The 12740-nt window shown below is 40.6% G+C and overlaps 1 protein-coding gene across 1 annotated transcript in view; it reads left to right on the top strand.

Moving 5' to 3' along the window:
- Positions 1 to 9177, top strand: part of LOC125233741 (dmX-like protein 2) — a 93390-nt gene extending 84213 nt beyond the window's left edge. The window contains exons 53-62 of the mRNA XM_048139814.1: positions 1191 to 1299; positions 2719 to 2802; positions 3284 to 3344; positions 3696 to 3931; positions 4034 to 4103; positions 4186 to 4260; positions 5579 to 5796; positions 6494 to 6599; positions 7250 to 7356; positions 8419 to 9177. Of these exons, the coding sequence (XP_047995771.1) occupies positions 1191 to 1299; positions 2719 to 2802; positions 3284 to 3344; positions 3696 to 3931; positions 4034 to 4103; positions 4186 to 4260; positions 5579 to 5796; positions 6494 to 6599; positions 7250 to 7353 (1063 nt within the window). The 3' untranslated portion in view covers positions 7354 to 7356; positions 8419 to 9177. The remainder of the gene's footprint in view (positions 1 to 1190; positions 1300 to 2718; positions 2803 to 3283; positions 3345 to 3695; positions 3932 to 4033; positions 4104 to 4185; positions 4261 to 5578; positions 5797 to 6493; positions 6600 to 7249; positions 7357 to 8418) is intronic.
- Positions 9178 to 12740: the final 3563 nt, after the last annotated feature.

The following is a 12740-nucleotide window of genomic DNA, read 5'->3' as shown; positions in this document are numbered from 1 at the left end:
GAGGTGCGAGAGATGGACGTGGCGCTCCTACTCCGCGGCGGCGCGAGCTGGGCCGAGGACGAGTGCGAGGTGGACCTGCTGGCGCTCGGGGCCGACCCCGCCGCGCTGCCCGACACCGGCTTCCTGCTCATACAGCACCAGGACAAGTCAGTATACACACAGCCTGTAGCAGTAGCGAGAGGTGCGAGAGATGGACGTGTCGCTCCTACTCCGCGGCGGCGCGAGCTGGGCCGAGGACGAGTGCGAGGTGGACCTGCTGGCGCTCGGGGCCGACCCCGCCGCGCTGCCCGACACCGGCTTCCTGCTCATACAGCACCAGGACAAGTCAGTATACACACAGCCTGTAGCAGTAGCGAGAGGTGCGAGAGATGGACGTGGCGCTCCTACTCCGCGGCGGCGCGAGCTGGGCCGAGGACGAGTGCGAGGTGGACCTGCTGGCGCTCGGGGCCGACCCCGCCGCGCTGCCCGACACCGGCTTCCTGCTCATACAGCACCAGGACAAGTCAGTATACACACAGCCTGTAGCAGTAGCGAGAGGTGCGAGAGATGGACGTGTCGCTCCTACTCCGCGGCGGCGCGAGCTGGGCCGAGGACGAGTGCGAGGTGGACCTGCTGGCGCTCGGGGCCGACCCCGCCGCGCTGCCCGACACCGGCTTCCTGCTCATACAGCACCAGGACAAGTCAGTATACACACAGCCTGTAGCAGTAGCGAGAGGTGCGAGAGATGGACGTGGATCCTCATTGCTATCATCGCCATAAGGCCCTTAGCACACGGAGCGGGGAAGCATATCATAAAACGCGTGTCCAACAAGAGCGCTACGGGCACAAGTCCGCACACGAAGTGTCATAGTATCGTAGAGTAAGAGATTCATGTCGTTAATGTGACAGACTTAACATTTACAAAAAAAAAGATTACGCAACGCACAACGGCCCTAAGCCCAGGGGCCCATTTCTCGAAGTTTCAAGTTACAATTTACAAGTGGTAGTCACTGTCTAATATGACAAGTTGGAAAGAGACTTCCACTTGTAACTTTCAGTTTTGAGAAATGGGCCCCAGAACTTCACGCTTACGCATCACTTGCGAGTCACGATGATTAATCAATAGTCCCTAGTTCCATCATTCAAGATCATTTTCTACCAAATATTTAAGTTATAGATACCAAATTATAATTTGAAAATTCTTTTGTTAGGCCCAACAACGGTTCCGTGCCAGGCACTGGCAACAGTTCGCCGTTGAACCCCAACGCGCCGCAGATCCCGGTCGGTATGGCTAGTCAGACCGGACGAGGCGCTAGCGTTGTAAGTATAATTTCAACCCGTTCACTCTTGAAGACGCTATATCGGGTTCATACCTTTCCACATATTTTTCGCTCCAAGACGAAGACAATGGTTGACAGGTTACGTGAAAGGTTTATAGTAGAACACTTACACTTTTTGTCTTAAGACATTACTTAATTCAAGAAAAATGGATTCAATAGAGTGTAGACTCTTGCGAACCGTAATGATAACGTAATGGAAATTCAAATTGACGACGACTACACTTAAAACCACGATATTAGTTTGCATCTTTTTGGGACGAATAATTTTGGCAACACGACTTTTCAAACAAATGAAACAAACAAAGTTGACATCGCTGTTCACACTAATCTAATGGTTGAGTTTTAATTGTCAACATCTACTTACACAAGAACAGGAATTTCACATAAGAATGAAGTGACCTCTCTGCCACTTCGTAAATACCTTGTCACAGTAACAATCACTAGAACGCCGGATACCTACTTGGTGACAAATTTTTTGTCCGTTTGTCGTTTTACACTATGTGAATCCGTCTGTCTGTCTCTTGACTAACTACGGCAGTGTGAGAACTGCAAATGCTGACACATAACAATGCACATGCGATAGAAAAAAAATATTCTAGTAATTATAATTAAATTAAATTAAATTTCATATTTCGTATTTATTTTATACATAACCTATTTTATGTATCAAATCATAGTACTAAAACAACTAATAATTTATAGGAAACTCATTGGTCTACATACTTAATATTATGTATGTATAATACACTAATTATATGGATTTAAAGGAATGAATGGGTGGGATGGTAACAATTTAACAAAATGGAATGATACTAATAGTTTGATAGCGCTCACTGGAAGTTATGTACATTTATTATAACCAGAAAATAGTCAGAAACAAAGCTAACGATTGCTTCGATAGTAAGAATTGAATTAATGCGAATAACGGAATGCGATAAACGACTGATTGTTGTAAATAATGAATTGATTGACAGCTGGATCGGCGGGCAAGCCACTCAAGTACTAAGCCAACTGGCCACGAAGCGTATATTGTCACAGTACGTGAATAAAATTAACTAATGCACAAAACGGGATAGCTGACGAACGAATCAATGTAAACCAAATTACAAACACAACAGTGTAAGTTTCAAGATAACATTGATTCGTTCACAGCGCTACTAACGTGGTGTGGATTTTGTGTATGTACGTGACGTTATCTGTATCCGTGTCGTTTTTGCGGGGCTTCGCTCGTGCTTACCTTTACTTCTACTTGCCGACCGGTAAACGCACAAACTCGGGGTTGATCACAACAATAGCGAAACATAGCATAGCACAATGTCCTGTCGGTTTAGATATAACTTGTCGCACATAGAATAACTCTGTACTGTGTCCGCGGGTCGTAACTGAGAGTTGGTCGCAGGTGAAGGGCTTGCAGTTCCCGGGTTGCCACGACGCGAAATACTGTCGCCTGGTGCTCCACCGTTCGAAGCTTCTCATGAAACCGGTCAGTGACAACCCTAGACAGTTCCGTTCACTTTTACAGTCACTTCCTGATCAGTGATTTGCACTTCAGCTCGATGTTCATTTTTTATTATCGCTATGAGTTTCTTTAGTTTTCTCAGGTTATTTTTATTTTCCACCAGGAGTTTTGTAGATTTCGGTTCGTCATCAAACATCGCTCTTTGTTTATGGTTTTTTTTTTTCATTCGTTATTCATCGTAGCAGATCCTGTAGCGGTCGACCGATTTATTTTCTCCTGTTTTAGGTGTATGTGTACGTTGGTACTGTCGTTCGGAGCTTATGTATGTTTGTGTTGTCCGATGCCTGTATAACCTACAAAAAGCATGTTCTGTCCGGTGTCTGTTTAACACAATATACTAATTTATTCATCAATATATTTTTATACAACACGATTTCTTTTTTATGCACCATATGTGTAACAGATCGATGTCCTTTCAAAATATATAATATTCATTTATGTATAGGTGCTGAAACACAAAATCGATAACATCAAGCGTATGGCAGCTCATCCATCGCAACCATTGTGTAAGTATACAATAGTTCAATACATAAATACTAAGAAAAATGTGTCACAACAACTGCCCTTGAAAAAAATCATCCGGCTCTTAATATTCTAAGATGCTTGGATTGGGATTAGAATTTTGTCTGGTAGAACCAATTACAACCTGAGCACGAATATGTCCACATTAGTGATTGTCATTAAATCAGTATCATCGAGTGCTACCTGTATGGAGTGTAATGTAGTAGTGTGTCTACGTGCGAGATCTCATGGCGACCCTGCCAATGGTCTGCTAAGTGGAAGTGAGATCCACCAGCGAGTTTTTTTTAATACATTGTGCCATAATATGAATACTGACCTTCCCCATCATTTACTAGACCTGACGGGCGGTGCCGACGGCTCAGTCCAGCTCTGGGAATGGGGCCACTCGTCGTGCGTGTGGTCGGTGCGCGCGCCCGGCGCCTTCGCCAAGGTCACCCGCGTGCGGTTCTCCGACTACGGCAATAAGTTTGCGGCCGCTGATGCGGATGGGAACTTGGCTATGTGGCAGTTGCACCCGTCAGCTCAGCAGCAGGATTCTACGCAACCACACGCATCAGTTAGACCATTCTTCGTAAGTACTATCTTATACAGTCACTAAGGTAGCCAAATCGTGGATGACGTAATATTACATTTGAACTGACTTTGACTTGATCTTTTCTTTATTTTTTTGCAGACTCACCAGTGTCATAGTAAAGGAATTAGTGATTTCGTTTTTCTTGGTTCCTGCAGTTTAGTTGCTACAGGTAAATATAGTTATTCAATTCATATTTCGTGATAATTTTAACTTTAATAAAATGTTAATTTATAACTGTCCTTTTGTTGCAGCCGGGCATAGTTCGGAAAGCAAAAATGTTGCCATATGGGATACGTTGATGCCTATCAAGAAAGCGTTAGTTGTTTGTGAGTATGCAATACTTTTATATTTGAATTATTTTAAATGATTTTTCTCCAAGTCAGGCCTGTCTCACTCGCGCGTGTAGGTATCGAATCGTAAGCACCCCTCGCGAGTGGCAATCAGTAGGGCCTCACGGGCGAGCGGTGACGCACGCGCGAGAGGTGTTCGTCGCATACCTACGCACTGATTCGATCGCTGTCACAGAATTGATACGAGTATTAATAATCTGATAACAATGAACAAAAAAAAAGGCCAAACAAATATTGTGCAGTGTTTAGCTGTCTTAACACGGATTGCGAACCAAATTTAACTTTATTTAAGCTCCCTAAGGACGATGAAAGGTAAGAACTGTTTTTAAATTGTTGTTATTATTATTGGTTTACATCCAATTACCATTACTTATCATTATATGATTATACTAAATAGGTTTAATACTTCTAAGTAAAAACTCCTAACTAGTTACACGCGAATTTATTAAAATTAAACCTACATACCACTAAAACATAATATCTTAGTTTTATTCGAGCTAAAGTAGAGCAATATAAAAAAGGTACTAGAGATTATATTATTTTTTAAAAGGAGACTACCCTATATCGCCAGAAAAGGTACGAGTTACGCGATAGAAAGAGAGCGCGCTTCTACGGCAATATAATTGTAGGCATTTAGCGTTGCGCGGTCGGAGTTTCAACTTAATAGTATCGTAGCGCGAGTCGTTATTTCTTTAGATGGGCTGTTGGAGTGGGCTTTCTGTACTTGTACTAATATGTATTCTGTGTCCAAGTGCGGCACACTATCCGTTGCGTACCCGAAGGTCATGAATTCAATATGCAAGAGTATCAGAATGACGTTCTCACAAATGTTAGGGGCCATCGACATATTACGTCACACCAAATTTCAAGTTTTTGGACCACACGGGTTTTGGGTCACATTTAGTATTATGTATTTATTTATTTAAACTTTATTGCACAAATTATCAATAAAAAGTACAAATGGCGGACTTAACGCCTTAAGGCATTCTCTACCAGTCAACCATTGGGCAAAACAGAAATAGTTAGTTTGGTGCACAAGATTATAAAGCCAGTATGAGATTGTAACGATTAAATACAAGTCGATACCTACTATTATAAAATAAACATACACAAATACAATAAGTAAACCTACATATATATATTATTGTCGCCTTTTACTAAAAAAAAATAGTATCACCCACACCCCTTCCCCCTTACGCTGTAACGCATAACTGCCGTCATCAGCGATGAGTTTCTTCTTTTTGGAGCATTTTAGAAAGCCAAGAAATAACAATTTTTTGCTTTTTTCCTTCAGCATGGACATGCCATGAAGGCGGTGCCGCATGCCTAGCATGGGCGGGCTCCGCCGGCGCGCTAGTGTCCTGCGGCCGACGCGGCGACGTGTTCGTGTGGGACCTACGCACGCGAACCCCACGCCACAAGCTGCACGCTCACCACGCGCCCATCAAGTGCGTCGCGCTCTCGCACCACGAGGACCAGTATGCTATAGGCACGGCTGACGGAGACATCAAGGTATGTTGTAGCTGGCGAACATGACACTGCAAAGTGAAGTGTTTGTGAGGGACCTACATACGTTAGCCTCACGCTCACCACGCGCTCCTCCAGTGAGTTGCGCTCTCACACCACGAGGACCAGTATGCTACCGGCGCGGCTGACGGGGATATCAAGATAAACATGTTGTAGCTAGCTTACATGACACTGTGCAGTCGTGATGTGTTTGTATGGGACCTGCGCACGCGAACCCCACGCCACAAGCTGCACGCTTACCATGTGCCCATCAAGTGCGTCGCGCCCTCGCACGAGGACCAGTATGCTATAGGCGCGGCTGACGGGGACATCAAGGTAGCTCGCAAATATGTTTAAAGTAGTAAATCTTACTAATTCTTCAAAAACTATTAATAAATTGACCAATCAGACAATTCATTACAAATTATTCAATCGATTACACCACAACTTAATGTGAAATGCTAAACGCTCATATTAAGCAATCAATTCCAAATCTACCTTACCTTACATGGCGATCCCGCCAGATTTTCTATTACTAACTTCCTAGTACTTAATTCATTATCGTCGCTTAGCACTCATAGTACAAGCTTTGCTTAGTTTGGGGCTAAGTTGATCTGTGTAAGGTGTCCCCAATATATATATGTCCCCAATATATTATCTTTTCTTTTCACCGCCATTTACTAATCTCCGTATTCGTTCCCAGGTGTTCTCACTGATGACGCACCAGCTGCTGCACACGTTTGCCGGCGAGCACGCACGCAGCTCTTTCTTCAAGCATATCGGCCAGGGCGTCACGCAGATTCATATCGGTATGTCGTCATTTTTTGTTGGAATATTAAAAGCGTGTTTAGATCATTTAGTGACTTACCCTCATAGCCACTCCTATTAAATTATGTGAGTCATCGACCGCTTGGAATCGTTGGAGGCAGCTAAGAATGTAACTTACATTACAGAAGGTTGAAATTCCTTCGTACAGTCGCGTTTACTTACATCTTTCTGCACACTTATGAGAACAAACAAAATTAAACACGCTCTTAGGCTCATCATAGTCATAATATTAGAACCGTGACCGGTTCTTGTAAGTGTGTCGATGTAACTTCTGAATGCGACTATTGTACTTAACGCGCCTTAAATGCCTCAATCCGATCCTTTCGGGGTCGGTAACTATGGAGAGGCAGTGTTACATTATACTATTTAAACATTTGTAGTCAGTACAGTAGTTAAATTTCCTAAACTGTTATTTATTTATTTATCGTATGGCATATATACACTCAACGTCACTGGATTACAATTGTAAAATGGAGACTTAAATTAAATTTTTGCCGTTGCCAGGTACGCTACTGCTTCGTCCGACAAGGTTTTAAAGTCGTCTATGTGACCTGTGATATGTTAAACTAAACTCTCTGTCTGTCCTAAACTGTGATATGTTATAACATGATGTGTTTTTTACGTTGTACAGATAGCGCCGGTCGACTGTTCTCGTGCGGCGCGGACGGCACCATGAAGGTGCGCAAGCTGCCCGAACGCGACACGCCTCCGCCGAGCCACGCGCAGTATAACTAATAGGTCAGTGACTGACCGTCAGTCAATCAGTGATACAGATGTGACAGTTGTCACAAGATAGGGTTTACAGGCTTAGCCATACTACTATAGGGAACTTGATTGTAGTTAGAATAAAATATTTTATACCATGTACGAAATGAAGCATCCGATAATTATTAGAAAAACATGGACAGAAGTTATTTTTAAATCCAATTTCTATTTAATAAGTCGGGTAGAAATATATAAAGTAACTGAGTTGACCGTGACGTTACTCAAATCGATTTCATATAAATTCCATATTAGCAAGTCGTTCAAAATCGTTTTGACAGTTCTTAAAAAGAAGCTGATTTGACTAGGAGGCAAGTAGCCATTCGCTTTAAGTTGGCTGATCTGGGAAAGATGAATGCGGCCTGGTATAAAACCAGGTGCGCTTAGTACTGTGACGTCATTATTATGCAATCTCGAAGTGAAATGATTGTTTAAGACCCAGGGACAGCTAAGTAGCTATACAGGTAAATTCACAAGAGCTGGCACGAATTGAACGAATGAGCGCATGAAAATGTCTATGTGTGGGACAGATTAACCAATAAAATGGTGGCTCTTGACAGTTACGACTGTATACCGATACAGGTGTCACTCACACAATCAAAGTTTCGTTCTTTCCGTTCGTGCCAGCGTTCGTGAATCGACCTGTATCAAAGTGTATGTAAGAGTGATCATTTACAGAAGCTGATGAGGTATAAGGAGGGACGGGAAGGTGCATGAAGTATGTATATTGCAATAAGGCAATGTTTCTAGCGATGATTTAACTCTCTTGAAATCTCCACACAGTACGATCTGGCTAGCGGGGGCATTTCTGCGCGAAAGATTTGGTTAGAAAGAGATAAAAAGTAGCCTATGTCACTCTCCATCCGTTCAGATATCTCCACTTAAAAAAACACGTCAATTCGTCGCTCCGTTTGGCCGTGAAAGACGGATAAACAAACAGACACACACACTTTCCCATTTATAATATTAGTATGGATTGCCGGTTTTTACTAAACTTTACGCAATTTTATTTAATACTATCTTTTACTTTGTTTTTAGGCAGGCGAGGCGCAACAGCGGAAGCAGTTGTCGGCTTACCCGCGATACCCTTGTGATGTATTTATCGTTACTGCTACTCAATATTACGAGTATGAGATATACGCTGTTAGACTAGTCACTGTTATTAAATCTTTAGTTAATTCTAGTGTGAAATATTCGCTATTTTTATCGTAATGTACCTTTGTCCTAGATGAAAGATATAATTTATTTATTCGCACGTGCTGTTGGTTGAATTTGTATAAGTCCACTTTATCGGCCGCGGGCCTAAGTGAATGGATAATGGAGTTGGTGTGCTCGCATTTTGAAATCATTATCATATAACACGGTCTTATCTTGTGTTTACGGAATCAAATAGCATTTGATTAGCAGGCTCTGCAAGTGACATAAATAACTTCATTAAAATGTGACGTCGTAATACTTGAACAGTCTGTGCATTAATATTTTACTTACTTTTAAACTTCAAAATCGCATGATTAATACTTAGTACAATTCTTACCAGGGCTTAAAACTAAATGTGGCGAGGCTGGTTTGTTTCAATTTATATCGAATAGTAATTAAAAACAATATAGGTAATATGTATAACTGTATCAATCCCGTCGAGCCACATGTTTTGAAAAATCGGACTTAAAAACTACGTTTGTTTGTTGTAGGGAACAAATCAATTTATTTTATTAAATATTTTTTGATTTGTGTTTTTAAGTAGTAGCACTACTTTATATAAATTATAAACTGAAATAGATACCATACACTAAAGAAAAAGCGATCAAGCCCACTGGTGGCGAAGCCGGGAATCGAACCCGGGTTTCCAGCTAACGCGGCTGACGTGATAAACCGCTACACCACCCCGACCGGCGGTCCGATTCCCGGCTTCGCCACCAGTGGGCTTGATCGCTTTTTCTTTAGTGTATGGTATCTATTTCAGTTTATACGTTTGTTTGTTTTTAAATTTGATATGACTTCAAAATGCAAGTAGGCATAGTTAGTAATTCTTATGTGGTATTGTATCGTCTGAAGTAGATTGTGTCTAGTTATAACCAAGTGCAATAAGATCGCTAACTTATGAATAACGATGCTACCACATCGTCAGCCTTTACTAGTTAAAAAGCTTCTACCATGACTTATTGACGTTATACATAACTCGAATGCGTGAACGTCATGGTAACTTATATTGTATGGAGAAAATGAACAGCGCTCACAGCCGTTATTGACTTGAACCAAAAATAACATACATTTACATATGGCGCTAAATTACTTCATTAGTTAGATAATGAGATCGTTACGCAAATACCTATGTCAAAATTTTCAATGGCCGCTGTAAAACGTCGTACGATAGATGTGCGAAGAGATTCGTAACTCTTGTTGAATTCCCACTTTTCCGCACTTGAAGCGTATTGTACTATTGCAGTACGTATGGGGCTATTTTATCGCACTGCTGCGCATTGAAGTGCGTTATGTGCCTATATCGACCCATACAACCATTTCAGTCGCAAAATCTTCAAATCAGTAACTAACTGTCAAATGTGACATAACGCGTGGTAACGTCGTGCAAACAATGCGACCGTATTGATACAATAACAAAATGTAGTCGTCGTGTGCACTCGTTACGGTAACAAAATGTGTACGAATTTGTGGCTGTCAATGTCACTGTCAGAATGACTTTTAACGACACTTTATTAGTCGACGTTTGCACACATAACGGTAACAACATGTGGACGAATTTGTGGCTGTCATTGTCACTGTCAGAACGGTTTCTGACAGTGACATTGACAGAATTTGTACACACATGTGTAGGTCTGATTACCGAACTGCTCCTAAACCACTGTATCCGCAAATGACAATCTGAAATACGAAGGTTTCTCAAACTGTCTTGTAAAGTTGTGGACTGGTTGCTTTGAATCATTTAAATATGAGCGAATTAAATAATAATAAACGACGACGACCATTTAAGCACTCTTCGACATTTTATAGAAATGTGGGAAAGTTAAGAAAAGTGCAGAATGATAATACAAATAGATAAGCACTTTATAGTTACTTAATGTATTAAATATATAATTTTTAATTCTTATTGATAAAAATGAAGTGTAGTGTTGCTTTACACAATAAAAGTAGGAATCAAATGAAATAGAGTATTTACTGTGATATTAATAGAATTTCTGTTGCGCAATGATAGTTTTTTCAGTACAGATGCTGCTTTTTTTAACGCAGTAGTGCGAGCAAATCAAGCAATGATTCTTTTCTTGTCTGGTCGAAACTCTTAGCTTAGATTTGGGTACTGAAAATCGTCGTACGATACACGTGCGAAAAGGACATTCACAACTCGTGTCGATTTAAAACACTCCCTTCGTTCGTCTATTGATTTATCGCTACTCGTATCGATTTTCCTCTTTTCCGCACTCGTATCTACAAGTATTTTGTTTGGGTTACAAAAAAAACACATTATTTACTCTACTACGTTTTATTTATGTTTCTTTAACATTACAAATTTGTAGACACTTATCTATACAAAAATCTTGACAAAAGAAGTACAGATCGCTGAAATTAATGTTGATAGTATATTAATGACGACTACTTCAACAAGTGTCAATTGTGAAATGCCGCAAAATACTAGTTGCTCTATAGAAGACCATAATAATATGATCCCCGATCCTTTACAACCCAGCAGCTCGGTACGTTACAATTTTTTTTAATCTTCTTTAGTGAGGGCAACTGAGTACGACGGCATATTTAATTGTTTATAAAGTTTGAGGATACCTGGAAAAAATTAATACAAGAAGCCATTTTGTTTTCGGTCACGCGTGTACGCTGCGACCATTTTTCGACCGTTTGTCGACCGTTTGGTGACCGTTTGGCGACTGTTTTTTACATGGAATATTACCGTCTTAATCCATATTTTAACAACTTATTGGTTTTCTAGGCATTATTTTTATTATTTCAGTATAGTATATGCACCGGAGCACTAAAACTTCACCAATCAATATACATAACACGCAAACACCGAGTAGTTAATAATATTATTACTGGTTAAACTGAGGTAAATTGATGGCGCGTTGATAAATTTAGACTTATTTTATGAAATCACTCGAGCAATTTAATTGGCCATGGTAATTAGCCCACATTATATTACAAATGCAAACAATATTTTATCTTTAACAAATTCTTACGCCATTACATTTTAATGTCAAATGATTTTATTTCTTTTTTACTTTGACGTCTCTGACAGTCGCCATTTGAAAAGAATGAAATGAACGAATGATTTTGGGAAAGTAGTCGCCAAACGGTAACAATGTGTGCACGCGTAGTGCACACTTCTGTCACTTCTGTGACCATTTGTGCCTGTTACCAATCGTCCCCATTTGGGTCGCCGCGATTAAACGTCGACCGTACTGCGACTAAGCATTGAGACCCGAAGACCTGTGTGTACACAAAATAGGAGGATTTGCGTAGGAACGGCGACCGATTATGGTTATATGGGGAAACTTCATAGAGCCATAATTATGTACTGTATAACGTCGTACGATACACGCGCGAAGAAGGAATTCGTAACTTGTGTCGATTTATCGCCACTAATTCCGTGACGTTTATTTATTTAATCTTTATTGCACAACAAAATAAGGTACAAATGGCGGACTTAATGCCTCAAGGTTTATGTCATCGAGTAATAATCTAACCCCCTTATTCATAAACGTACTCTAAAGTTATCAAGCTAATAAAGTTCGTTTGTCCCTTTCCGACGTATTGGCGTGATAGAAAAGGACAAACGAACTGTATCGGCTTGATAACTTCAGAGTACGTTTATGAATACGGGGCTAAAGCGCCAAAAAGTCATGATAGTGGTTGAGTTAGCCCCTTGATCAATCTAGCTTATGTGAGTGCGTATTACTTATATGTGTATTCTGTTAACGCATAATAATTTATAATATTTATCTCATGGTCGTCTATGTTGGCTATCGTGGATGTAATGTATAACTTTAAATACATATAATCACATTCGTTTGTGGGGTCTCGCTTGATACAACGCATGATTGTTGAATCTTCAACATGTTTTTCTATGTATTGTTGAAATTATTTGAGATGAACCAGCTTTTCAAATGTCTAATGTAAAATCCTATCTAATAAAATAGACTGTTCAAATCGTGTCTTTCACGGTGCCATATGTTTGTGGTATCGGTTGACTTGTTACCAATTATTCTATGGGGACCTATTGCGCCTTCTACTGTAGCTGTCAAACTGCTGGTATGATATGTTGCACTACTTTAAGCATTTCAGAATTACTTTTATTATGCTACTATGTTCATTTCTTCATCTTCCTGTCAATATCTGTT

Source organism: Leguminivora glycinivorella, chromosome 15 (assembly GCF_023078275.1).
Source record: "Leguminivora glycinivorella isolate SPB_JAAS2020 chromosome 15, LegGlyc_1.1, whole genome shotgun sequence".
Lineage (NCBI taxonomy): Eukaryota > Metazoa > Arthropoda > Insecta > Lepidoptera > Tortricidae > Leguminivora > Leguminivora glycinivorella.
Note: the sequence above shows the minus strand (reverse complement) of the source record. Positions and strands in the feature narration are given on the sequence as shown.